A 27,521-nucleotide genomic window follows, 5' to 3' on the forward strand; every position below is an offset into this window, starting at 1 on the left:
GAGTGAAAAGATCGATCAAAGAATAACCGGATGTCTGGCAAATGGAAAATTATAATACGTTTGGAGAACAAGATGTTAGGTAAAGGAAAGTCCAAATATTGATTGAATGTCTGGCAAAAGAAAAATCTAAGCAGATTGAGAATGATCATGATTGGTAAAAGAAAAATCTTAAGAAAATAAATCTTAGTTAGTATGAAAAATCTTAGAGAAAAAAACTCTAAAAAAGTGAACCGAATAGATTTAGTACACAAAGAATTAGGTTTGTTTGCATGTTTATCTTATAGAAAATTGAAGCAGTAAGAAAACTCAAAAGACTGGAGGCAATCGAAGATAAAAAAAAAGTCAGAGCCACCTAAAGTGGTCCAAGCGATCAGACTCTATTCAGTCGATAAAAAAAATCGATAGATTGAAAAATCTGATAACATCGACTTTGCACAATTCGATCTCCGGATGAAATTTGATCAAGTTTCGGTCAACAAATAGACTCGGTCGACTGAAAAAATCTAGATTATGGTGACAAAAGACGAATACGCTCGTCCCCAGCGCTCCTGTCAACTTGTCCCAGGGCCAACATGGAGGAGATCAATCACGGACGACTACTAGACTTTGAAATAATGACTAGTACATAAGGGAGGTATTTATCTCGACTTTATCGAAATTTGAACCTCAGACCTTATGGTAATAATATTTCATGTGCTAGTTATTAGACCGTCTTGAGGGGACTTGAAAAAAAAAAAAATTAACACCGAATCTAAAAAATCTAGATCAAGCTCTATAAAGAGAGTCGAAAGCTTAAGGAAAAAATATTTCATTCACGTTAAATCCTCTTTGTTTAGTGTTTGAAAAAGCACTCGAAGCTCTGCTCGGGCAATTGAAAAAAAAAAGTCTATAAGGAGTGCGTACAGTTCAGGACTTCCACACCGAATCGACACCTTTTATTTGTATATTTTATTGTGAGCATTTCTTTTTAATTATCTTCGTTATTGTACTTGTACTTATCTAAATTCGATTTCTCCGCCGCTAGAAGGTTTCCAAAAAAACAGAGAAAGATGGGAGCTCGTGCTTGAAACATAAGTCTTAGACTAGAAACTCTCATGATTGTGAACCACGTAAAAAATCAATGTATTCTTATTTTATTTCCTTGATAGATACAAACAAGATAAAAAAGAAAGTGAAAAAAAAGGCAGGCGTTATTCATCCTTCTACCCTTCTAGCGCACTCTATGGTCCTTCAAAAGGTATTAACCCAAATACTTTCTTCATAATCCCTTGACCGTTCAAAGGAAACTCATTGCACAATTGGTTGCTTTTAACGAATTGAAAGAGGTTGAGTACAAATATTGAATAAAACTATTCTTTCTATTATTGTTGCCAAGAGTATCAATTCGTTATCCTTCTTGTAGAATTTCGACACATTGCACTTCGACACAATGGACATGATTGCGTTCAACACATCAGCTCCTTCATGCATCAAGGTGGAATTATAAACGCTGAGATTTTTCTTCTTGGCCTTTGTGGCATGAACAAAAAACGACAATTTAGTAAATATAAAAAATAAAATTGTAAAATTTTCAAAAATACATCTTTCAGATTTGTGTAAGGGCACATTTATTTTCCATTTACCTCTCTTGCAAATCACTATAACATCATATTCAATAATAACACCATTGTGGTACTTGGTATTGAATTTTAAAGAACTACTATAATACTACATTTCAAAAATTAACACCGCTTCAATATTAAAAATCAATATCATTTTAGAATTGTATAAATCTTAAAATTAATACCTCACTTTATTCTTTAAAATGCATCACTACAATGATTCTTTTACTGGAGAGATAAAATGCGAAAGTGTATCATTTAAGAAATCAGAAAGTGTATCATTTAAGAAATTTAAAAGTTAAGTACAACTGCATCAATTGGTAAACAAAAAGGATTGAAGGTTGGGATTGGTCTTTTAACTTTTCAAATGAAAATTTCTTCTTTAATCATTCAACGCACGATTTGACTTAGATTTGACTTATTGATCACGAACTGGAATTATATGGATGAAAAATCAAAAGAGAATGACAAGACAAAAATGCATTAGAGCCCTCTATACCTATCTTCTAAATCTCTCTACCACGATTTACCTCTCTCGTGATGGTCTTGGGTCGGGTGCGGCGGGGGCACTGGGGCGAGCGATTTCGCCTTTTGCCACATTAATCTCTCTACCACTGACAGGTGAACAGATCGCGTACATACCACAAGCTAAAGATTGGGCAAAATTAAAAGGCAAGCCTTATCTTTTATTACATTCATCTAAAGTTATACTTACTCCAAACAGGCTGTTAATTTCACATTCATCTGTATCTTCACCGGAGTTATTATCATTAATAATATGGCCGACAAAAGAAGGGGCTGTTTTCCGGTGACCTGTTGTTGCTGTGTCGAAGCTGTTGGCTGATGGCTCCATCGCCCATTAACTTTCTGTCTGCTGCCAATTTACAAAGTCAAGCATCGTGATTTCAGACACAACACTTCATTTTCCTCGCACACTTTTAAAACGTGTTCTAAATCACTACAACTCAAAATGCCTTTGGTTGTTTGCCCAATTTTGTGTGGATAATATAAAAACAGTTTTAATTAATTTAATACGTACCGTGCTAGTGTAGAGTCTGATCACACACAGCCCGCTTTCATTGACAGCTCAGGTAGTATTTTAATTTGTCTGGTCGTTAGCTTGTAAGTATCTTAATTTGTCTGGGTTTAACTCCTGCCAAATTAAACAATATAAATCACATGTAAGCAGGATGATTTCCTAGATTCCATTCACATTCCACACCATATGATCTTTCTTTCCTTCAAATAGACTAAAAAATTAAATTAAATTAAATTAAACAGAAATGGAATTATATAATGCTCAGGAAGAAGGATAAGAAATGACCATGCTTGTGTTGAAAGTTGGACAGAATTTGTTTCTGGATAAATCTTTAATCGTATCAAGTACCTAATACAATTAAAATAATACCAGTTAAGAAGAAAAAACTCAGGAGTCTTCAGGAACTGGGTTTCTACTCAGCAATGCATGAAACATGGTGCTACCGCCTTATTTCTGTATACTTAAAAAGTTTCTAGATAAGCACTAAACTATCATTTCAACAGCGTGCAAGCAGCAAAGCTAAGGCCACTTCCTGCAACAGTTGTTGCATAAACTTAACAGTGGGCACGAGCTTTTGTGGAAATTTGCCTACCACACAAAGTTGATTATCAGAGTTGAGTGTCTGGAGTCCAAATTAAAAAAATGCCAATAAACAAATATATAGATAAGAAGCATTCATCACATACAGCCCCAGTCAAACTGCACCACCCAAAAGCCTTGGAAGATACTTAATTCATTTTTCAGTATGCTTCACAGACAGAAATAAAGGCATGTCGGATGCATCATAATGAATGGTCCCGAAGCAACAGGATAGTTATTACACTGCATGGTTAAACCATGAATAAATTTGGGACGCATTTCCATAGGTGAATTCATGAACCAGGCTATATCACATAAATATTAATATCAAATGTTCTTTAGTATCTTGAAAATTTTAAGATTAAAGGTTAAAATAACAGTTTATCATCCCATCATAGAAAGTGTTAGAATCATAATACATAATGTATTATAAATAACTTGTAATAAAATTCTAAATAATCATATTCTATAGTTTTAAATAGTTATATATTATGATTATATATAATTTTTAAAATTTAGAATTATAACATATAAATATACAATATATAATTATATACGACTATATAAAATTGTACTTATCATATACTATAGTTCAATATATTTATATATTATGATTTTCATAAAAGTATTAGAACCTGTGTTAGTAGAGCCTTGAGATTAGGAAGTGTGATAGAGCTCTAATTATCTATATAAAATTACCTATACAAGAGGACTTTATAAAAATTGTCCTTAAATTTGCAATGTACAAACAAGTAAATTATACATTCAATGTGGCAAAAGGCGATTCGCTTGCCCCCAGCGCCCCCGCCAACCCGTCCCTAAGTCAACACGGAGGAGGTAAATCACGGGTGGCTACTAACCATTAGTGCAAAGGGCCAAGATATGGGGGAGGTTATGCTCGGTCACGACGAGTTTCGACCCCAAGATCTCATGTGACAACACCCCATGTCTTAACCATCGTACCGCCTTGAGGGGACAGAAAATTATACATTCAAGAAGCTAAGCAGGTTTGTTGACACCTTTTATTATTTGGTTGTAATTTAATTTAGTCTTTCATTTTAACTTGTCCATGTAAATTTTGTCAATATGTATTTGTATATATACCCTATTATAATCCAAGCTTCATATTCAATTTCCTATCTAGAAACTCAATTCAATAATTCTCCAAGACTCCAAGAACTAAATAAGAGAAATTAAAGCAATGAGATATTCCTTAGTTGCAGCAGAGGAGATTGGTCATAGTAACCCTATGCATGAGATTGAACGATCCAAATCAATTGGTCTAAGTTTTCATGTAGCAAGAGATGAACCTACAGTTATAGTAGAGGAGGAGATTGATCTAAGTAACACTATACTAGAGTTGATTAGCCGGAGTTAATTGGTCTAAGTTTTCATGTAGCAGAGGAAGAATCCATTCTTATAGTGAAGGAGCATGACATTACAATGGGCATCGTCCATATGAAGATACAAAGTTTAGTGAAGATCTTAACACTACCAATAGTTTTGTTCTCTTCGAACGAAGATGGAAAAAAAAAGCTAATGATGGCTAGAGAGAATAAAAGGCACTTAGGAAAAGTCATGATAGTGAAATTGATCAACCTTTTCCAACTAGGGCAAAGCAAGCTAGTCAAAATGGTAAAAGATGCATTGGTCAAGACTATTAAGGGAGCTAGATCATGTAGTAAGTATAACGATTCCAATGGCATGCACCCAATCACCTCGAAGATGCATTATTGAAATAGCTTATTTTACACCTACAGAACTGAAGATGATAACTTCGAATTGCTCTTGGTCCACTATTTGAAAGAGCATTTGGTTGGTACGACATTTTTTGTCATAATGGAATATTAATAAATTCAAATGATTTGGACAATGTCTACAGCTAACATAGTACATAGGTGAGTGATAGAGTTCTAAAATGGATCTTTCCATCCCTGTTTACTCTCTACACAACTAGAGGGGTAAAATTAAAGCAGTTGGATCTTCTTTCTCTAACATTGGGACTGCACTTCACTAGGGAAGTATATGCAATTGAGCTGATAGATTTGGTAAAACTGGTTAGATGGAAGCTCGGTGATTCTGGACATGTAAGCATGCATTGGAAATACAGTAGCTCAAGCATCTTTAGAGTTAAATTTGTGTATGAGATGTGAATATTTAGTGAAATATGCCCTTCACACTCTCCAATTAAAGTTAAAGTACCCGACTGGCTAATTATCAAAAAAAAAAATCAATACAAGAGTGAGATTGAAAAAGCCAAGAATGCAGCCCCTAATATTCAATTGCATCATGTGTAGAGATGAGAAAGAATAAGATGTTGAGTTTTTTTTTTACTGCTTCGCTGCATTTCTATAGTCTTAGAAGGTTGATAAGGAAAAACATCCTCACAGAATTAGATAGATGGCATAGCCTCTTTGTTAGTCAAATAAAGAACTTATATGACTTTCTCACAAGCATGCACAATGATTTTCCAATCCAACACTATGATAGATCTCAAGGTCCCTATACAATCAAGAAGACTACTATGAATCCCTAGGTGAATGACTTGAGCAAATCATCACCTCATCTGACCAAGATTTTGTTGAGAAGCATATCAATTACTATTTAGTTGAATAATTGATTATGTGTCTCGTATGTTGAGATTAATTAGTAATTACATATGTAGTTGTAGTCTCAATCTCTCGCGTCTTGCTTTAGAACCTCAATAAAATGCAGTGACACATAGTCACTCAAATTCTTTTTCAAAAGAAAAAAAAAATCAATGAAAAAAACATGACAATTATATTTAGTAGCAAGGATAACCTTGAGGAAGAAAGGAAAAAAAAAAACCAAAATAAAACCTTTATTCCTCCAGAACATTTCATTGATGCAAAATTTAAGGTTGGGATGAAGTTTGACACCCTTGCATAGTTTAGAGATGTTGTCCAACACTTATTTGTAAGGATTACAACATCAAATGGGCAAGGTTGGATGAATAAAATGGAAGCACAATATGAAGGGGATTGCCCATTGAAGATCTATGCCAACTAAATGCAATCTAAGACAAAATTAATTGTAAAGCGCTTCAAGGATGTGCATAGATGTCCTAAGCTCTAAAGAACAAACAAACCACAATTAGTAGGCCAGGTTTAGAAGGAATCTAGTTTGGACAGTGGCGAAGATGGAGGCTAATTTGCAAGACAGATTTCAGGTTGTTATTTCAAAATTTGCATAGAATGAAGTGGAAAAAATTGGAGGTGATGGTTGCTTTTTGAAGATTATTGCTGGTGGGCAACCGCTATCAGCCATTTGGCAGAGACAGAAACAATTAGGTGTTTCAAATTGTATGGTAGTTGTTGGAGGAAAGAGCTATGATTCATGGATGTGATTTCTTCAGTCTCTCTAGTCATTTACGAGTTGAATTGGAGAAGGCATGGGTTGTTCTTTTATAATTGACCAACAAAAGTTTATCATTTATGCATTTATGTTTTATTTATTTATGTATTTACTAAGCTTCGTTTTCTACCTTGATAATTCTCAGAGGGTCTTGAATAGGCATTGAAGCACTTAATTCCTCTATCCCTCTAGTCCAACCATGAAATTGTGCTCAACATATATATGCTAATTGGGAAAAAGAAATACAATGGTCATGTCTCTAAGGTTATCTTTTCAAATGCAGTTTGAAGACAAAGATCGAGTTTTCAAGCTACTTTAAAATACATAATTTCATTAGAAAGGAGGCACATGATGACTTCCCCAGGATCAGAGTTTACAGAAGTTACAAATATTTCATAAGCATATTCCCAAGTGAATTGCAATACCCACGAGGCATTCAATGGATATATACATTGAATGGAAGAGTCAAGCCAATCATACTTGAGTATAGAATTCAAAATAAGAGTGCCTCTCACTATCCAAGCAACTAAGACAGCGTGATAAAATTGGGCCACATCTGATCGACAAACATTAACCCCTCATTTCTGAAAATTAAAATAAACAAAAAAGTTAGGATAACTCAGATATCCAACCCGATTAGCAATGAGCATAACTGTATAAAACAATAGTATTCTACCAAATAACCATCAAGAAAATCATGACCTTACAATAGAGTAAATTATCAAATTTCACCTTGGTTGTCCACCCGAGGGTCATCTTTCGTCATTCTTCTAGCTAGACCCTACAAAAGGTCTGTTCCAAAGATACAGCAACCATCTGAACAACCCACAAATTCTGCTCACAGTAAAATGAAGTGACAAGTATGTTAAGATTCTCGTGAAAGATTTATCAAGCTACAAATTTTTTTCACAATAAAATGAAGTAATAACATGTTAAGGTCCACTTGAAAGAAGAATCAAGTTTGATGTTACAGAAGAAAATTTCTTCCTGGTGGGCAATCTTCTATCGCACAAGGAAAACAACAATCAAGACAATTATCACAAACTAACTATTAGTTCATTGGAACAACCATTACAATTTGATCCTGCATTTCTTCATTCCATCTGTCAAACATCGGCACCCTTTATAAAACAATTTGCCCAACACGGCACAGCCCAATCATATATCTGTACATATTACAATCTGAAGTAGCAAAATCAATGGCAAGTACCATGAGCGTCAGCGAACCAACTTTGCACTATTCCTTGCTACAGTCAGTGCAAAACTGGGAGGATACTTGCACTAGGTCAGTAAAGCAATCGACATGAAAGGACTAAAAAAGCTTGGCTTCCCTGAATTCACAAGACAATAAAATAAAGCTTCACCACATCAACAAGAAGGAATGCAACTCACAGATTTCTATTAGTAACTGCACACTGCAAGCTTCTTACAAGTCTCCTTACAAGACTCAGAGTAAGACTCAAGGATTGCTTGATGTCTTGCAATGAGGTATGGACTGCTTATATAGAGCTACAGAGAGGAACCGGGTGTTGCTTATTGGGCCCCATCGCATTACCTCTTGTCCTCTTAAAACAGATTCCTTACTTTACTTTACAGCACTACAACGCATTATACTGACATAAAGCACACATTGACACAAAGCATTTTACTTTACAACACTACGACGCATTATACTGACATAAAGCACACATTATACTGACATAAAGCATAACTTAAGTACGAAGGTAGTTGCCCCCCAAAACTACGCTCTGTTGCGCATTAAAGTTGGACGGTGGCCATCCAAATTACCGCATCTTTGGTTAGGCTGACAGCTGTTTCCAACTGTGTATTGATTTGTTGCGTAGCTAGATACCAGTCTTTCCAAAAATTATCGGATGTGCTCAGCCTTCGACATTCCTTGAATTTCAAGTAATGGAGTGCCCTAAGTTGTTGCAGGGGCTTGGTCTGCTGCACGTTGTTGGATTTGGTGGAGTTGGCCTCGAATCGTGTCAAGCTCTTCAAGGGGCATGGGTAACTGTTGGGAGCGGTGTAGGAAGTGCTCGTATTGCTCAATAATTGTTGGAGTTTTAGGAGCAATTGAGTGATCTGGTCTCGAGCATATTTGCTGGGTTTGTCTTGTACTTCTTGAAGCAACAGCGCTACTAGCTCGATTTTGTTCAGATCCACTTCCTTCGGCCATCCTGTAATAATCAGACAGGAAATCAGTCGTGATAGTGTATCAGCTAGTTGGTTGTCCTGACCATTAATATGTTCAACATGAACAGAAATTCCAATTCCAGTAATATAATGAGTAAAAGCTAGCCAGCGAACTCTGGATGGTTTGTTGTTAGGAGATTTGTTGAAAAAGCTAATGATGGCTTGACAATCTGTTCGAATTATTAAGTCCTCCTTGTCCAGATAATATATCTTTAATGCTTCAAAGGAATTCATTACTGCATAAATTTCTGTGTCAATAGTAGATTTGGGTGGGATGAACTTGCCACTGACATATGCACAGATCCTTTTTGTGGTTTTCGGATCATATTTTTGCTTCTTCCATTTACAGATACTCCCCAGCCCTCCATGCACCCATCTGTTTCCAAAACAATATAGCATTGTTCTGGAGGGATTTCTAAGTCTGGGAGCTTCTGTACAACTGTTTTAATTTTCTTGACTAGGTCCTAGTCTTGCCGATTCCACCTCCTCTCTCCTGTAGGACTTGTTTTCGCATATAAGGGGCTTAGTAGTTTTCGTAGATTTGGGATATAATTCCTGGCATAGTTGAGAATTCTTAGCATGATCGAAATCCCTTAATAGTAGTAAGCTCTTGCTCCGCAAATTCTGAGATTTTTTTTGATAATATGGGGTTGGAGCTAAATCCTTCGATTGCCAATAACTGCACTAAGAAATTCAACTTAGGTAACAGCAATTTTCGTTTTAGTAGGGCTCAGGATGAGTCCATTTTCTTTGTAGATTTGCAGCATCACCTTTAAATGCTTTGCATGATCTTCTTCGTTCTGCGAAAAAACCAAAATATCGTCAAGGTATATGGCGATAAATTCTTCAGTACATTTGAAGCAGTTGTCCATCTTCCCCTGAAATATTAATGGTGCATTTTTTAGCCCAAATGGCATCACAAGCTATTCGTATAATTCTTCTAGAACCCAGAATGCAGTCCTGCTTAAGCTGACCCTTTTTAAGATAGTGTTAATTCCAAGAAGACTATACTGATCTTTATTTGTAATATCATTAAGGCGCTTATAATTAAATATCATTCTTTCTTTCCCTTTAACTTCTGCTCCTGTTCTTGGGTCTATGCTGGTCCCTGTGTTAACAATAATTATCGTTGTCCGATGTCTACTCTTGCTAGGCCTAATTACCCCAAGATCTAACAAGGTCTTCACATGTCGTTTAAAGGCATCCTGCAATTGAGGAGCAATGTGCTTCAGGGGCTTATCTGAGACTATAAAATATGGGTTTTTTATGTCCAGTTGACAGATGATTTTATTCCTGACCAGTGCTTCAGGGGTTCATTTCCAATGAACCCTGCTTCCTTTAGCTTCTGTATTAAAGGGTTGAATCTTTTTAAGAAATTTTGCTTTATTATTTCTTTATTATAGAACACTGCCTCCTTGATATTCAAGTATTCATCTTCTTCTAGTTACAACACTACCTTCTATTCGAACACCTCCTTACATAGCCTTAATGAAATTGCATCCTATAATCATTTGGATTTCGTCCCCAAGTTTCATCTTGAAGTTGTATGTATATGGAATTCTGAAGAGGATAACATACAACTTCAAGATGAAACTTGGGGCATAATCTAAATGATTATAGGATGCAATTCATTAAGGCTATGCAAGGAGGTGTTCGAATAGAAGGTAATATTGTAACTTTCTATTAAAAACCTGACAACTATCAACACAACTCCTGTAGTTTCGGCAGCAGCCATTGAAGAGATGGAGCTAGAAGAAGATGAATACCTGAATATCAAGGAGGCAGTGCTCTATAATGAAGAAACAACAAAGCAAAATTTCTTAAAAAAATCCAGCCCTGTAATACAAAAGCTAAAGGAAGCAAGGTTCATTGAAAATGAACCCTGAAGCACTGGTCAGGAATAAAGTCGTCAGTCAACTGGACATAAAAAAACCCAGATTTTATAGTCTCAGATAAGCCCCTGAGCACATTGCTCCTCAATTGCAGGATGTCTTTAAACGACATGTGGAAGACCTTGTTAGATCTTGGGATAATTAGGCCCGACAAGAGTAGGTATCGGACAACGGCAATTATTGTTAACTCAGGGACCAGCAAAGACCTAAGAACAGAAGCAGAAGTTAAAGGGAAAGAAAGAATGATCTTTAATTATAAGTGCCTTAATGATATTACAAACAAAGATCAGTATAGTCTTCCTGGAATTAACACTATCTTAAAAAGGATGAGCTTAAGCAGTATTTACTCCAAGTTCGATTTAAAAAGTGGCTTTCACCAAGTAGTTATGCACATAGTGGACTGCATTCTGGGTTCCAGAAGGATTATACGAATGGATTATGATGTCATTTGGGTTAAAAAATGCATCATTAATATTTCAGAGGAAGATGGACAACTGCTTCAAAGGTACTGAAGAATTTATCGCCATATACATTGACGATATTTTATTTTTTTTCGCAGAACAAAGATCATGCAAAGCATTAAAGGTGATGCTGCAAATCTGCGAAGAAAATGGACTCATCCTAAGCCCTACTAAAATGAAAATTGCTATTACCTAAGTTGAATTTCTTGGTGCAGTTATTGGCAATCGAAGGATTAAGCTCCAACCTCATATTATTAAAAAAATCTCAGAATTTGCGGAGCAGGAGCTTACTACTATTAAGGGACTTCGATCATGGCTAGGAATTCTCAACTATACCAGGAATTATATCCCTAATCTGGGAAAACTACTAAGCCCCTTATATGCGAAAACAAATCCTACAGGAGAGAGGAGGTGGAATCAGCAAGACTGGGACCTAGTCAAGAAAATTAAAACAGTTGTACAGAAGCTCCCAGACTTAGAAATCTCTCTAGAACAATGCTATATTATTTTGGAGACAGATGGGTCCATGGAGGGCTGGGGAGTATCTGTAAATGGAAGAAGCAAAAATATAATCTGAAAACCACAGAAAGGATCTGTACATATGTCAGTGGCAAGTTCATCCCACCCTTATCTACTATTGACGCAGAAATTTATGCAGTAATGAATTCCCTTGAAGCGTTAAAGATATATTATCTGGACAAGGAGGACTTAATAATTCGAACAGATTGTCAAGCCATCATTAGCTTTTTCAACAAATCCCCTAACAACAAACCATCCAGAGTTCGCTGGCTAGCTTTTACTGATTATATTACTGGAATTGGAATTTCTGTTCATCTTGAACATATTAATGGTCAGGACAACCAACTAGCTGATGCACTATCACGACTGATTTCCTGTCTGATTATTATAAGATGGCTGAAGGAAGAGGATCTGAACAAAATCGAGCTAGTAGCGTTGTCGTTTCAAGAAGTACAAGACAAACCCAGCAAATATGCTCGAGACCAGATCACTCAATTGCTCCTAAAACTCCAACAATTATTGAGCAATACGAGCACTTCCTACACCGCTCCCAACAGTTACCCATGTCCCATGAAGAGCTTGACACGATTCGAGGCCAACTCCACCAAATCCAACAACGTGCAGCAGAACAAGCCCTGCAACAACTTAGGGCACTCCATTATTTGAAATTCAAGGAATGTCGAAGGCTGAGCACATCCGATAATTTTTGGAAAGACTGGTATCTAGCTACGCAACAAATCAATACACAGTTGGAAACAGCTGTCAGTCTAACCAAAGATGCTGTAATTCGGATGGCCACCTTCCAACTTTAATGTGCAACGGAGCGTAGTTTGTGGGGGGGAACTACCTTCATGCTTAAGTTATGCTTTATGTCAGTATAATGCTTTGAGTCCGTGTGTGCTGTAAAATAAAGTAATGCTTTGTGTCAGTGTGTGCTTTATGTCAGTATAATGTGTTGTAGTACTGTAAAATAAAATGCTTTGTGTCATTGTGTGCTTTATGTCAGTATAATGTGTCATAGTGCTGTAAAATAAAGTAAGGAATCTGCTTTAAGAGGACAAGAGGTAATGCGATGGGGCCAATAAGCAGCACCCGGTTCCTCTCTGTAGCTCTATATAAGCAGTCGATACCTCATTGCAAGACATCAAGCAATCCTTGAGTCTTACTCTGAGTCTTGTAAGAAGCTTGCAGTGTGCATTTACTAATAGAAATCTGTGAGTTTTTTTCCATATTTTCTATAGTTTCTGCTTAATAAACTGCTTTAAGAATCCTGGTAATATGCACTACCAATTAAGGGGCCAACAATTTATATACGCCGGTTTTTTGTTTGGTTGAATCCTAGAGGTAAATCTGGTTTGAATCAATTTATATCTTATCAGATTTAGGACAAATAATGAATAGGGTAACTGGTAGTATAGGCTACACAAAATGATACGTAGCAGACTTACCAGTTCTGGGTTAAGATCCCTTGTTGAACTGGAAAAATCTATTTAACAATAAAGAAGCTTGGGATAACACATGATATTCCGTGCGAATGGTTGACTGTATAAATTTAGCCCAAGTGGATTTGCACTACCAATAAGTTTTTAAAAAAGATGCCAATGATTGTTTGGTCTAGCAGTAAATGAGTTAAATAACAAAGGGCTTTTGATCAAACGTTGAAGATTTGAATTTATATAACAGCATTATTAGAGAGAATACTTTCACATCCAATAATATATAAGGGACTTCATGGTCAAGATCAAAAAAGGAAAAGAAAACTACCATAAAATTGTAGTTGGTACACAAGAACGGAATGGGAAAATGAAAATGACAATGAAATGGATTGAATTGGAGACAAATTATAAATGAAATGCTAAATTTCATTCTCATGTTCAGTTAAATTTTGGAACACAATAAGATAAATTATTCGTAATTTGGAAGGTCTATAATAATGGGTTCTAGTATGACGATAACACAGATTGCAACTTTGGTTACAAAATCTAATATATTGTAACTTTGTTTGGGCTAGAGATTGCAGACTGTAAGGAATTTATTGTTGGATTTTTCGGGCCGCGAAAATCGCTTTTCGCGTCGCGGAAACCCCGAATCACCCATGCCACTGGATCTCGTGCGAAGGATAGATTACGTGCCCTCGCAAATCCCCTTCGTCCAACGGTACGCCGGATCTCGAAGTTGTCAACGTAGACAACTCTCTAGTGATATCCACACGAACAAGAAGTGTTCTCTAACACTCAAGGATGGAGAAGAGAGCACCACAAGTGTGCTAGCACTCTCTAGGGCTCTCGGGTAGGATTGGAAGAAGAAGAAAAGAAAAGAAGAGAACATACTCCTCTAAAATCTCTATGTGACTTTCACTAACCTTTCTTCTTGGATTAGATTCACTCTCCTTTCTTCTCCCTTGCTTGAAACCCACGACCAAGAGAAGAGAAGGAGCAAGAAGAGAGCTTAGGAGGAGGAAGATTACTTGAATGAGAGTTACACTTGCACAATAAAACTCTTTTCATCTAATTAAGTGGTTTGTAACCTCCATGGGATACCAAGAGTCACAACTCTTGGTAACTCCCATGAGGTGGCACTTCACTTAAGTAACCATGATGATGTGGAGCATCATCATTGGTCCACTTAATGCCAACTCACCAATGAGGTGGCATAAAGTCAAGTCAAACTTGACTCTTCATCTTCCTCTCAAGTCAAGTCAAACTTGACTTAATCTCTCTCATGGTTGATCTAATCCAACCATTTAATTCAAGCCAATTTAATATAATGAATCTAATTCATTTAATTAAATTGATTCAATGAGTCATAATCTAAATTAGACTCATTGAACACATGAATCAACTTGAGTCCAACTCAATTAGCCCAATTAGGATTACTCTTAATCCAATTTGATTCATCAAATGAATCTAATCCTTTTGGTTCATCATATGAACCTAATCTCCATCCACTTGTTCTTTGTGTGTGACCCAATAGGTTATTGTAACGTTGGCAATGCCCCTAAACTCATTTAGAAACATAAGTAATGAGCGGTATCTAGCAATACATCATTACTACCCAAGTTACAAGAATGTTGAGATCCAACATCACCTTGTGACTACTAATTGTGACTCCTCACAATATATGACAAGTGTCCTTCTATCCTAGACATCTAGATTGATCAATGTGAGGCATAGACCGTGTCATCCTCTGATCAATCTAAATTTTGAACTCCAAGTAGACTCACTAAATCAAATGAGCTCAATATCTTATATTGACTCATTTGGGCATGGCCATGCACTTCGTGGTCTCACTCTATCAAGAATATCGATGTCTCTCCCGTCATATAGGAGGGACAGATCCCATCTACATCACTCACATCCCTCCGCATAATTTGTTACATACCCAATAATCGCCTTTATAGTCCACCCAGTAAGGACCAATAGTCATACTAATAGTCACTTGAGAAAGTATATGACACTCATATAACGATCCATGATACTTTCTCATGGCGGGTCATTCAATATACATTCTCCAATGCATACCCATGTGTCAACTTGTGAGTTAACATTGTCCCTGAATGTTAATACTGACTAGGAATATCGGTTCAACTAACCGATTGATATAGGTGAGAACCGTCTACAAGGACGTTATTATACTTAGTTTATTTGGCACCAATACAAGTAAGTATAATAACCAAAAACCAAATGTCTTTATTTATATAGAATATGATACAACAAGTCTAAAATACAATCATCAAATGATTGGCTCTAGGGCTCTAGCTAACATTTATAGAGGTTCAAATGTTGTTTGTGTTTATGGGATGTAATGTTGATAAGTTTAATAGAAAATTAACTGCTGTTAGAACCAACCATAGCAGAACGTTCACGCGTGACAGGTGAAGAATGCATGCATCGGTGCTACATGAATCAATAACACCATCCTTAAAGCATCTTTATTAGTTTTTAATGAGGTGGAAGTGTTTTATATTTTTATTAAAAGATGTGTCTTTTCTAGTTATAGCAAGTGTTTTCATTTTGATAAATCCATTTATTAAACATTTGCCTAAATTCAACTACAACCTAACACAACCCTCACCTTTTCATTTTGTTTGTAGATGATATTATTTTGTTAGACATGACACATGAAGAGTAAATGTTAAGTCGAATCTTAGCAGGAAATACTAAAAGCGAAAGGTTTTAAGCTTAGTAGAGTAAAGACCAAATATATGAAATTTAAGATTAACAATATTAGACGTAATGAGACAATTATTAACATATGAGATGACAAGTTGTCTAAAATTGAGAGTTTTAAGTATTTAGACTTATTTTTACAAAAGGATGGAGGGATTGAGAGGGATGTCTTAAATATAATACAAGTAAAATGGTTGAAATGAAGAAGAGTGTTGGATGTTCTATGTGATCATAAAGTACCTCTAAAACTTAAAAGGAAGGTCTACAAAACGGCGATTAGACCTACTATATTATATGGAGTTGAATGTTAAGCTATAACTTGAGCACATAAGCAGAAGATGAGAGTTGCAGAGATGAGGATGTTAAGGTGGATGTGTGGACATACAAGAATAGACAGGATAAGAAATGAGAGTATTAGAGAGAAAGTTGGGATTGCATCCATCGAGGGAAATCTCCTAAAGATATTTAGGATGGTACAAACATGTACTTCGATGACTAATAAATGCTCAAGTTAGCCGATATGAAGCTATGTCAAATATGCACATCAAGCTAGGAAGAGGAAGTCCAAAAAATGCTTTGTTAGAACCAATAAAATAAGATAAATTTATTTAAATATAAATGATGATATAGTAGGAGATACATCCATTTAAAATTTCGGCCTATGTCGAGATTTTGATCCTGGACCGGAATGATACGGTTTCGGTACCGTATCGTGTCGTGCCGATATAGTTTCGGTATTTTTTAAAATATAAAATATATTAATAAAAAACTAAAATATTTAACATGAATATTTAAAAAATAAACAATATAAAAAATAATCTTTAAACAAAGGAAAAGATATGAAAATAGATAAATAAATAAAGAAAAATTTTATTATAATTTTTAAATTAAAATAAATGAAATATAAAATTAATTAGATAATTTTATTAGGGTTTAATAAAGTCTCTTTAGATTATCTTCATCATAGCTAGGAGTTAATTAAAATAATTAACCTAGGTTTAATTTAAAAAAATCTGAAATCCGACACCACTCGTGAGCCCGCACGACTTCAGCGTTGTCGCGGGGTTGGGCGACTAGCCATGGCCGCGGGGATTGTGCATCCTTCGGCACGACCAAGTTGGCTGTGCGACCCCTCTGTAGCTACCGCAGGGTCGCACGATACCTCCGGGCGGCAGTAGAAAAGTTATGCAACCCCTCCGCTGCTATTGCAGGGTCGAGCGACCCCTCCACTGTGACCACGAGGTCAAGCAACACGTCGCACCTGTCACGGGTCTGGTGCCGAGGTCGTGCTGGTGCCCGTCGCCAAGCGGAACGAGATGGTTCGTCCGTTTCGACCGTCTCGGCACAGCACTTTAAACGATGGATACAGCTCAACGGCATAGCAAGTACTTTCATTTTGTAAAAGAAAAATTCACTGATTTTATTTATAGCAAATCTAAAGTCTCTTCCCTTGGTTAGCTTCAACGTCACTGTCCTTCCTAGTTTGGCATCATCTTCATGTGCTCTTGGGGATAGCTAACCTCCAATCTTAGCAGAATAAAGTCTCCCACCTTTAACTCTCTTTTCCTCACAGTTTTATTATAAGATCTGGTGTTATCTTGTTTGAAGTGAGTGATTCTGACTAAGTTTGTTTGAAATGACGGAATTTTTACGACGCAAGAAATTACTTAGCTCAGATTTGAATGTTAAATTGAAGGTGACTCCCTCCTTCCTACTTGAGGCATACTCATGTACGACCACAAGAGCCCAACAGCTTGTCAACTCATGACGTGCAAAAGTCAGTAACCCATTTTTGAACCCTTTTGAGTATCATTTTGTTCGTGACTTTGGTTTGTCCATTTATCTGTGGGTGAGCTATTGAGGTGAATTTCAAGTTGATGCCATGACTTGCACAATCCGTCTTGAACTTGTTGCTGAAATGAGTTTCATTGTCAGTCACTAATCCTGAAAATAGATGAACCTCATAATAATTTTCCTTCAAAGGAACCTTTGTAGTTGTTGCTCCAACAAAACCCAAACTGGCTTAGATTCTACCAGTAATTGATGGCCACGACTTAGAATTTCTTTTTCCCTCTTTTCAAAGCAAAAGAGACCTATCCATTCTCCATTGATCAAAGTGTCAAACATCGCCGACGAGTTTGAAACATAGTCCATGGGTGTTAGCTCTAATGTCGATAGTCGACGCACCCTTGCAAATTTCTAGCACACTTCACATTTCTCCACTAGTTTAGTCACATTATTTCGAAGGGTACATTGGAAGTACCCAGCCCTTGCTACCCCAAAGGAGAGACTTCACCCTCCGCTATGTTTCAAAGGGGAGTAAACATTTTGCATAAAGCATAGAATAGGAACGTTTGTGTAGGATCCCATTCATCAAAGTGTATCTCACGGCTCTGACCTTGAGCAATTTGCAATGAGTCTGACCTTTAACAATAGGTAGGTCCTCGTAAAGGATGCAAATACGGAATTCTTGGATCTAACAGTTATAAGATTTCACCCCAAGAACTGCTTCAATAGTGTGCTTCTCCACAGATTTGATGATGACCTCCTGGGCCCCCTCTAGTGGAATAAAAGTGGTCACTCAGGATACATGTTCTATGTTAAATTCTATAAAGTGCCTCGTGGGTTCTATTATATGTTCCTTTCTTTGCCTTCATACCCTCCCAATATCAGACTTACAATTTCCTTACAAATCAATTGAATACTCGTATCATCTCTGCTGATACCTCAACCGCTATTGTTAGACCCATAATAAGGGACTTGCACTCAGCCACAATTGTCTCGCACAGAATTTTGGAGCTAATGTAGCATGTTCATCACTATCATAGATTTCAATTAACTTGAGCTTATACATCCTTAACTAGTAATTGGTATAAAAAACATTGTATAGGTATGTTCTCTTTTCTAAATAAATTGCCATAGTAGATCACCTATGCATGTTAAGATGTTTAGAAAGAATTCTCAAATGATGACAATTTAGAGTGCTTTGGCTACTGAAAGAAGCAACTCAATTGAACGAGAGAATTGATATATTAACTTGATTACATCAATCCATCAACTCAAAAAGGTCAAGTTCAAAATTTGGTAATAGTTCATTCTATAAATCTCTTAAATTAGCCCAAAACTCTCTGTTAGGACTAAACATGAGTATCATAACCATAGAAGTCACACTTGTTTAGAATATCCACAATCTCAACTACCTGACACTAAATTTTTTCTAGTCACCCAATATTCTAACATATAAAACTCATCTTATTGATTTTAAAGAGAAACTATAGCAACTAAATCAACATACGGAGAGAAGAGAACATAATGGGATACATATAATCTTAAATTAATAAAATTCAGTCAAAAACAGTGTAAAATGAATCTATCAATACATATAATTCAGTCTTAGTCTTCCAACAATAAATGCAATACTAAATTAAACCAAATAATTAATTAAAGGGTTAACACTTATTATCTGTATATATTAGATAATATGTATATATTAGTTAATATATTTGTCAATTAGCCTAATTATAATTTCCTATGATAGATTCCTAGTTTGTATATAAATATACATCACTCTTCAATAAAGATTATCAATTATTTTTATCTCAAATAACATGGTATTAGAGCAACTTCGAAAATAGGGTTCCATCTCCGCATCTTCTACCTCTCACATACTTTCATCTCCGTGATGCATCATTGCCTCATCGTCACTCATGCACACGCACCTCCACTGGTCGTCCACGACCTCCTTGCCAGCACTCTTTCCTTCCCTCCTATGTCCACGCACAAAGTCGGCTATTGCTCATCGTCGCGGGTCAATGCTACGCCTCCCCTTCCCCAGCATACGATGCATGGGGCTGCTTTGACCCACTACCGCATTGAGCGTCGGCTCTCCTTCCATGGCATCGTCGTCTCAGATTCCAACCACCGAGCAGCCACCTTGTCAGCCCTATCCCTGGCGATCGCCGTCGCTACTCTCCCGATATGCGCCATCAAAAGCATTGCCCAATCTCCGTCGCCAGCGATCCTTACCACCAGCCTGAACCTATCGCCCTTCTTTCCTCAACGCAAGCAGCAACTAAACACGCACACGTGGGTACTTGTTGGTTTGGATCTTCCTTTGAATTCTTCTCTTATTTGGCTTCCTCTGGGATAAAGTCTTATGGCTGAAAATAAGCCTTCTATTGTGACAGATGTAGTGTCTGTGATATCTAAAATCATGGACTATAGGCTAAATTGTTCGAACTATTTGGATTGGAGTAAGATTGTTCGTCTTTATCTACGAAGTATTGGCAAAGATAGTGATTTGATTGATGACTCTCCTTAAGATGATTCTAAACAGACATGACTTAGAGAGGATGCTTTAGATTCAGAATTGTTTTCATAATGAGGTAATTAGTTTGATCAATCACTGTGAATTTGTTAAAGAACTAATGACTTACTTGGAATTTTTGTACTTTGGAAAAGGAAATCTCTCCTGCATTTATGAGGTTTGCAAAGCATTTTACCATGTGGAAAAACAAGATCAGCCTCTAATCAATTATTTTATGACATTCAAGAAGACATATGAGGAGCTTAATATTTTGTTGTCCTTTAGCCCTGATGTGAAGGTTCAACAATGCCAACGAGAGCATATTGCTATCATGAGCTTCCTCGCTGGCCTATATCCTGACTTTGAGTCTGCTAAGTCACAAGTTCTCTCTAGTTCTGAGATCTCTTTTTTACAAGATGAATTTAGTCTTGTTCTCTGTACAGAAAGTACTACACCCATTAGCTTAGTGGTGCTTTGGTGAGTCACAATACTAAGTATGTGACTAGAAGATCAACTAGCCACAGTGAAAATAAAGAAGGTGGCTCAAAGGATTTTAAAATTTGAACGTCGAATTCAGGTGGTATTATGTGCAACTACTATCATAAACCAGGTCATACGAAGTTTCAGTGTAGAAAGCTTTAATATAAAAATAAACAAAAACACTTGGCTCATATCGCATCCACTAATGATGCCTCTAATAAATCGGTCCTTATCTCTACAGATAAATTTGCTAAGTTCTCAAAATATCAAGAATCACGCAAGTCTTCATCTCCTTCTGTCACTGCTATTGCTAATATGGGTAAAAAACGCATGTCTTCTTTCCTCATACTCTAAATGAGTCATTGATTCTAGTGTCATGGATCATATGACAGGTAATTCTAGTCTTTTTTCTAGTTCGCTCGTGAAACACAGAATTCGATGCAATATGAAAAGTAACTTGGTTATCACATCACAATTTTGCAAGTACTGAAATTTTAAGTCCTAATTAGTCAAGAGTTAATATATTCACATTATCTCACACACCATAGCTCTATATTATGACTCTGCACTGGATTGTGACAACATTTTGCTTCTTACTCTTCCATAAGACTAAATTTCCTCCTACAAAGATACAATAACCTGAAGTAGATCTTGTATCCCCTTCTTTTTTATCTTCGGAAGGGCACCAAGTTATCACCCAGGCACCCATGGTTCGATCCGCAGCTACGACACATTTGCAAGGATTTTTTCTCCAAATGGGGCGCGCAACCACGAGATGCTGGGCCGCCTACCGCGAGCTCTTCTTGATTTACCCTAGTAGCTGGTGTAAAAAGTGGGGTCGGGCTGAACTGGTCGCCCTAGGTTTGGTGTTACCTGGTTCAACAATTAAATCTAGTATATCCTTCTTTTTTTCATATCTAATATAATGTTTATAAATTTGAATTTAACTTTAAAATATGTTAAATTTTCATGCTCGTTAATAAAGCTGACCTAGGACATGTATTATGTCAACTGAATATAGTGTGTTTTGAGATGTTTACATATAGTACATATGAGCTTTGAGTTTCTAATGCAAACCATGGATGACCTCTACTAAAATTGAGAAATCCACATGTAGTACTTGTAGACATCCAAAAAGATATTTTAATGAGTTGATATAATATCTCATGAGTGTCATATCAACTTGTTTCCCAACGCTTGGAAAAAATTTAACAGCCATAGAATGTTGATGCAAGGGATTCTAGAAAGGTATGGAACTCTTCCCATACTAAAACTCATGTACTTTGGTGCAATTTATTTTCACCATAACCAAATAATCAAAATTATTGCTTAAAATGCAATCGACCTGCAAATGATGAAAACTAGCACTTTAAAAGTGTATCAAGAAGTCTGACAGCATGGTCCTGGCTACTGAAGCACATTAACTCTCGTCTGATTAAAAGACTTTTGTAGATATTGGATCTCATTTTGGTGGTTGCTAGGACTCCGGAGCCAGCTACTCAAAAGATGACATATTGGTTTGATCGGATGGATGGTGGAGTCAGTCGGGTGTATGACTTCTTTTGGAGACCGAGTCTGCAGAATCCTTGGGCCTACAACCTAGTCACACGATGACATTTCGCACATGGGTGCCTCCCTACGAGAGCCGGATAGTAGTATTTGGAGAACCAAAGCTGCACTTTTTGCAAGCTTTAGGAGGAGACACAAGAGCACCTCTTATTTGAGTGTGTTCCTATCGCGGAGACATGAAGACGGATCCGGGAGTGGCTACATATGCATCAGAGCATGTTCACCTATAGGAGGATGCTTCAAGTCTTCCAGCATTCCTGTCATGGGACTCGGGTTTTGGTGAAGGCTCGTCACCTTGTTGTTTCTTCTATGATAAACTATGTAAGGTTGGCAAGGAATAGTTGTTTGTTTGAGGGGGTTCAAATAGATGTAGAGAGTATCTTCAAGAGATATGTTTTAGTCTTTGGCTGTCTACTCGGACCTGATGCTGTATCAGGCGTGAGTGGCACTCCATACCTACATTGTACATTTTGACTCATATAGTCATATATACATTCACACATTTACTGATCAAAAAAGAAAAGGTCTGACACCAAAAGAATAGTATAGAATCATCATTGTTAAGACAGTTTTTAGCAATTCAAAAAGAGAAATAGAACAATTTTGAATGTACAGGCTACAACTTCCTATAGGATAATTCAGTTACCTGGTTAACCACAACCTTGTCAGACTAGTTATTCTCATTAGTGGGCATTTATCCTGTCCCCTGATGCATTGCAATTAACTCATCATCTTTGCATTTTCTGATATATATTTCCATAACCGTTGCAGATGATGTTTGCAAAACCTCACAGCATTCACGTCGCAATGGCTGTAGCATGAAAAATCAATGCATTAGGAAAACCCACCACAACAAAACTTTTAAAACACATATCAAAGAGTAGATCAATTAGAGAACTGGATAGTACCTGCCTAGGTTGAAGAAATTGTGAGAATATAGTTATCTGTTTAAGATTTTTTGTGGGGACTTTTCTTTCTTGGCAAATTTCTAAATCATGCATGGTGTAGTTGCTCTGTATTCTCCCCTCGTGCTGAACAATACTCTCAAAAAAGAAAGCATCTGGCTTTTTGCATGGATCTTTGTTGAACTCCCTTGTATTAAACATATATGATAGTATTAAAGAACTGAGACCTCTCTTCCAATGAGTATATGTTTCCGGCACAGAAAGCAGATCTACAATAAGTTGATTGCCTTCAAAAATCTGGACTACATAGCCCCATGAGACTGAAATTGTAAGCAATTTTGAACTATCATAACAAATAGTTTGCTGCAAAATCCTGCCTGGATCAAAGTGTGCAGATCTAAATAGATGATCAAACGCTGCCATCCGAGTCATGCCAGGAAATATTGGTTCAATTTGATCTATATGATGAAGTGATATCAGAGGGGTCAGTGGATGTGCAGACAGAATACCGAAAATATCTCCACGTACATCAACCTGATGTTTAAAACAATCAATATATTTAAAATATGGAGATTCTATGAATAAGTGAAATTGCTATCACTTAAGAACATCAGTCCATACAAATGACATGATCCTAGTAGTTTCAGTTGAAATCAAAATCCTTCAGGATTCATAGATATCTTGGATGTTGTGTAATATTAAAGGCAAAGGAGAGGCCTTCCTGCTTAAATGGTCAACATATCAGCATGTCTGCAGTTTTGATCTTCTCCTTGACTATTTCTTCCAGTTCAAAACAATATAATATATATTCAATGTCCTCTTTCCTAAATCATCTTAAACAAGAAGCCATGTTTATTTCTCAAATCGAAGAATAAGAAATTTTCTATCAACATTATCTTTTAGTATAGACCATGAACCTTTAAGCCAGAATATGTATTTAGGACTATGTTAATTAGAATATAACAATTAGAAGTTTGAAGTGTCAGTTAGCTTAGTTGGTAAAAATCTTATTGTTGTTGCACAAGGTTGGGATCAACGGCTGGGTTGCTGATTTCACTATTTACCTTTTGTGTGAGAGAGAAAGAGAGAGAGAGAGAGAATCGAGGACTATTATTTTCCAAATGCCAGTTAGCTTAACTGGTAAGGGCCAATAATGGCAAGCTTTGGTTTTAAGAAATTTCTTCCATCCCTAATATCCAATCTCTCTTCCTTTGATTCTAAAAGATGCAACAGTTTTAGGTATCAGAGCTTAAGCACATGTGACACCGCTCCCTCAATATTATTTTCTACTTCCTCATCTTTACTCTCTTCATACTTCACTGCTCTCCTCCCCTCACTTAAATTTTGGTTTCATGAAATTCCTTCGTTCCCTAATTAAGTAATATATTCTCTTCCAATTTCTCTACTGGCACTAGCATCTATTAGTTTGTTATCAGAGTTCAGCCCAACTGACACAGCGCTCCCTTAATCTTTTCTCCCTCTATATATCATCTTGCTTCATCCTGGTCCTTCCTATTTTTTATCCGTCTCCCACCCAATGCTTTCTTTTCTATGTGGCAATGTCCTATATCTCATTCACCAACAATCACCAGCTGCATGCTGAATTTGATAAATGCATTTTAGGACCATTAGAAACATAAGTTTGTGCATTTTGTCTAGATGAAATATATATAAGATTTGTCTAGGTGAAACCTATATAAGATGCTAATTGTATTGACACAACGTTAGCTTTGATTTTACAAATTTAGTTCATTTCTACATGTTCTCCCTTTTGCTCCGCATCCGACTATCAATCTACTTCACAAGAACCTTCAAATTTGAATAAGGTAAATTTGCATAAGATAAATGAACATGGTGATAAGTGACTAAGCAGCGGCTTAGCAAGATCTATGCATTAAGGATCAAATTTATACGAATTCATCATATATTAGTTAAGGGAGGCAAAAACTAAAAAAAAAATCATTAAATACTTTATATATATATATATATATATATTATGTGAGAATAAAAATTTTAAAAGAGCGCACACCCCAACCCTCCTTAGTCATGATCAAGTATAACATAATAAAGTCTCCACGAGAGGGGTAGATGGTCATTGTATGGGTCATTGCCACCAAAAGGTCTAGAGGTTAATTCCTAGCAGCGAAATGATTGCTACTCTCTCCTATGCAATGGTCACTATTCAAAATGCAAAAAAAAACCACCCGTGATTTACCTCTTTATAAAGAAAGATGGAACCGGTCGTGTGGGGCTCCCAGGATCAGCATATAACCTTTTGCCACTAAGTACAACATAATAAACAAATAGTAAAACAACAAATACACATCCAAGGATGCTGAACAATCGTTGCATAGCCCCTTGTAACACAAAACAAAGAGATAACGAGTTAGCCAGTTCTCGTTAATAGTGTAGAGGAACATGTACGTGGAAATCGCTGAGAAAAATTGGTATATCATGCTCCATTTAGAATGATAAAATGCATTTCCCCCTTTTCTGGTAAATATAAGTACATCCTTATGTAAAAGAGCTACAATATTCACTTATTACCTGAGAGAAAAAAAACTTACGCAACCAATAAATAACTATAAAAAAGAATAAAGGATATTAATGAAGCATGAACAGCGAAGCTACATAATGAAGAAGTAAAAGAAAAGCAACTTACACCATCGTGAATAAGTAAAAGGGAATAAACAGAACGATGTACCTGATGGAAACCTGGCTCATGTGTCAACCCAACTCCAAGCTCAGCCAAGCAGGCAAAGATCCTATCATCGCTGCCATATAGGTGGGCATACCTTACGAGGCATGAATCTAACACTCTAGCTAGAACCTTCGCTAACGGATAGCTGATCGCGATCCCGCCTCCTCCATACGCCATCGAGAAGGAATGCTTCGAATTTTGCCAAACGCTCTCCGACTGCCCGCCGACGTAGTACCACTGCTCCCAGTCATACTTCGCCAGGGTTCCAACCAGGTTCTCCGGGAAGAACAACGTATCGTCATCTCCCAGCACAACCCACCTGATGTCCGCGTCGGATGAACCATTCCCCACGACACCCTCGACAAGCTCCTTGACGATCCTGGCAATGCGGATGGCAGATCGGAGGCCTCCTTCGAAGGTGTACGGAAACCTAGAGGTATTGGCAGACACGCGGAGAGTGGGGAGGCCAGGCTCGTCCGTCTCGCCGGCGATGGGGGAATCGAGGAATACCGCGCCGCGCATGAAGCCGAGGCGCCACCAAAGGCGGACGTACGACTTCCTGCGTGGCCAGGATTTGGAGGAGGAAGCGATGCCGAAGAGGAGGTGGCGGAGGGAGGTGGGAGCGGGCGCGACCAGGGGAGAAGATACGGCTGAGGGGCAGATGCGGGGAACGGGTGAGAAGAGTAGGAGGGAGATGACGATGAGGAGAAAGGCGGAGACGAGGGATGTGCGGAGGATGGAGGAGGAGAGGTGGAGGCGAGACGGCGAGAAGGAAAGTGCCATCGGTCGCCTTTGGCAATAGCGTAGCAGTCAGTCGTGGATGAAGAGGAGCGTCCCGGAGAGAGGAAATGAAAGGTGAGTCGACTCAAGTCACCGCCGATTCGATTTAAACATTTCCAATGGCGAGATCAAACTCCAGCAACTTCGAAATGGGGAAGAGACCGAGGAGGCCATCTGATGCTCATACACAAACTTTACCATAGCGTCGCGTTGAATACTTGACATCAACGAAATTACTCTTTTGCCATCGAACTTTTATGAGCAAAAATTAAAATGACATCCTAATTTTTAAAAAGGGAAAAAAATACTTTTAACTCCGGTATTCTTTGTGCATTTTTTCTCGCTCTATTTAAAAAATGACAAGTTAGATGTGAAAAATCTGGTAACAGATAATTATGATTTTGTCTTTTTTTTATTATTTTTTAATGATATTTGTAAGAGGGAAAAAATATATTAAATTGATAATTATATCCTTGATAAAAATATTCATAAAATTTATATATACATTAGCATAAATAATAGCAAAAATAGTAACTTTGAAATGAATAATCAATCAAAAACTTATTTCATAATTTTCACCAAATTAAAAAAGAATCAAAATTCTAAATTGATGAATCAAAATTAAATAAAAATGGAATAAACTTTATCATTAAAAATCTCTTTCTTAACATCAAATGTGGTATACAATGAAAAGGGAGTGATTTTGATACATCAATTTAGAACTCTGATTGTTTTTTTATTGGGTGATGTAGTGAAATGAATTTTTGGATGGTTATCCCTTTTAAAATTATTATTTTTTTGTTTATTTATACTGGTGCATATATGAATTTTGTGAAGGTTTTTATTCAATTCAATGTGTTTTTTCTCTCTTAAAGTTATTGTTGAAAAATAATAAAAAAGACAATAGTACAATTGTCTTTTATTCATTGTATGTCACATTTGAGGATAA

At 36.8% G+C, this 27,521-nt stretch overlaps 1 protein-coding gene and 2 long non-coding RNA genes across 4 annotated transcripts; 1 reads left to right on the forward strand and 2 right to left on the reverse strand.

Annotated features, from left to right (window-relative positions):
- Window positions 1-1,818: 1,818 nt before the first annotated feature.
- Window positions 1,819-3,625, reverse strand: LOC122039651. Its single transcript, XR_006128301.1, has 3 exons — window positions 2,926-3,625; window positions 2,641-2,754; window positions 1,819-2,475 (listed from the first exon to the last, which is right to left on the reverse strand). It is a non-coding gene; the product is annotated as an uncharacterized LOC122039651 (long non-coding RNA).
- Window positions 3,626-6,877: 3,252 nt separating this feature from the next.
- Window positions 6,878-26,809, reverse strand: LOC122041132. 2 transcript variants are annotated; one of them, XM_042600731.1, is made up of 5 exons: window positions 25,796-26,809; window positions 23,095-23,625; window positions 22,833-22,997; window positions 7,327-7,428; window positions 6,878-7,178 (listed from the first exon to the last, which is right to left on the reverse strand). In XM_042600731.1, exons 1-3 carry the CDS (start codon window positions 26,573-26,575, stop codon window positions 22,881-22,883), a joined length of 1,428 nt encoding a protein of 475 aa, XP_042456665.1. In that variant the 5' UTR covers window positions 26,576-26,809; the 3' UTR covers window positions 6,878-7,178; window positions 7,327-7,428; window positions 22,833-22,880. The 2 variants fall into 2 exon arrangements, 1 of the variants encoding a protein (XP_042456665.1); XR_006128863.1 differs by lacking the exons at window positions 22,833-22,997; window positions 23,095-23,625; window positions 25,796-26,809 and adding an exon at window positions 7,987-8,085.
- On the forward strand, window positions 12,505-22,680 carry LOC122041133. The gene is made up of 2 exons (XR_006128864.1): window positions 12,505-12,876; window positions 22,099-22,680. It is a non-coding gene; the product is annotated as an uncharacterized LOC122041133 (long non-coding RNA).
- Window positions 26,810-27,521: the final 712 nt, after the last annotated feature.

Source organism: Zingiber officinale, chromosome 2A (assembly GCF_018446385.1).
Source record: "Zingiber officinale cultivar Zhangliang chromosome 2A, Zo_v1.1, whole genome shotgun sequence".
Lineage (NCBI taxonomy): Eukaryota > Viridiplantae > Streptophyta > Magnoliopsida > Zingiberales > Zingiberaceae > Zingiber > Zingiber officinale.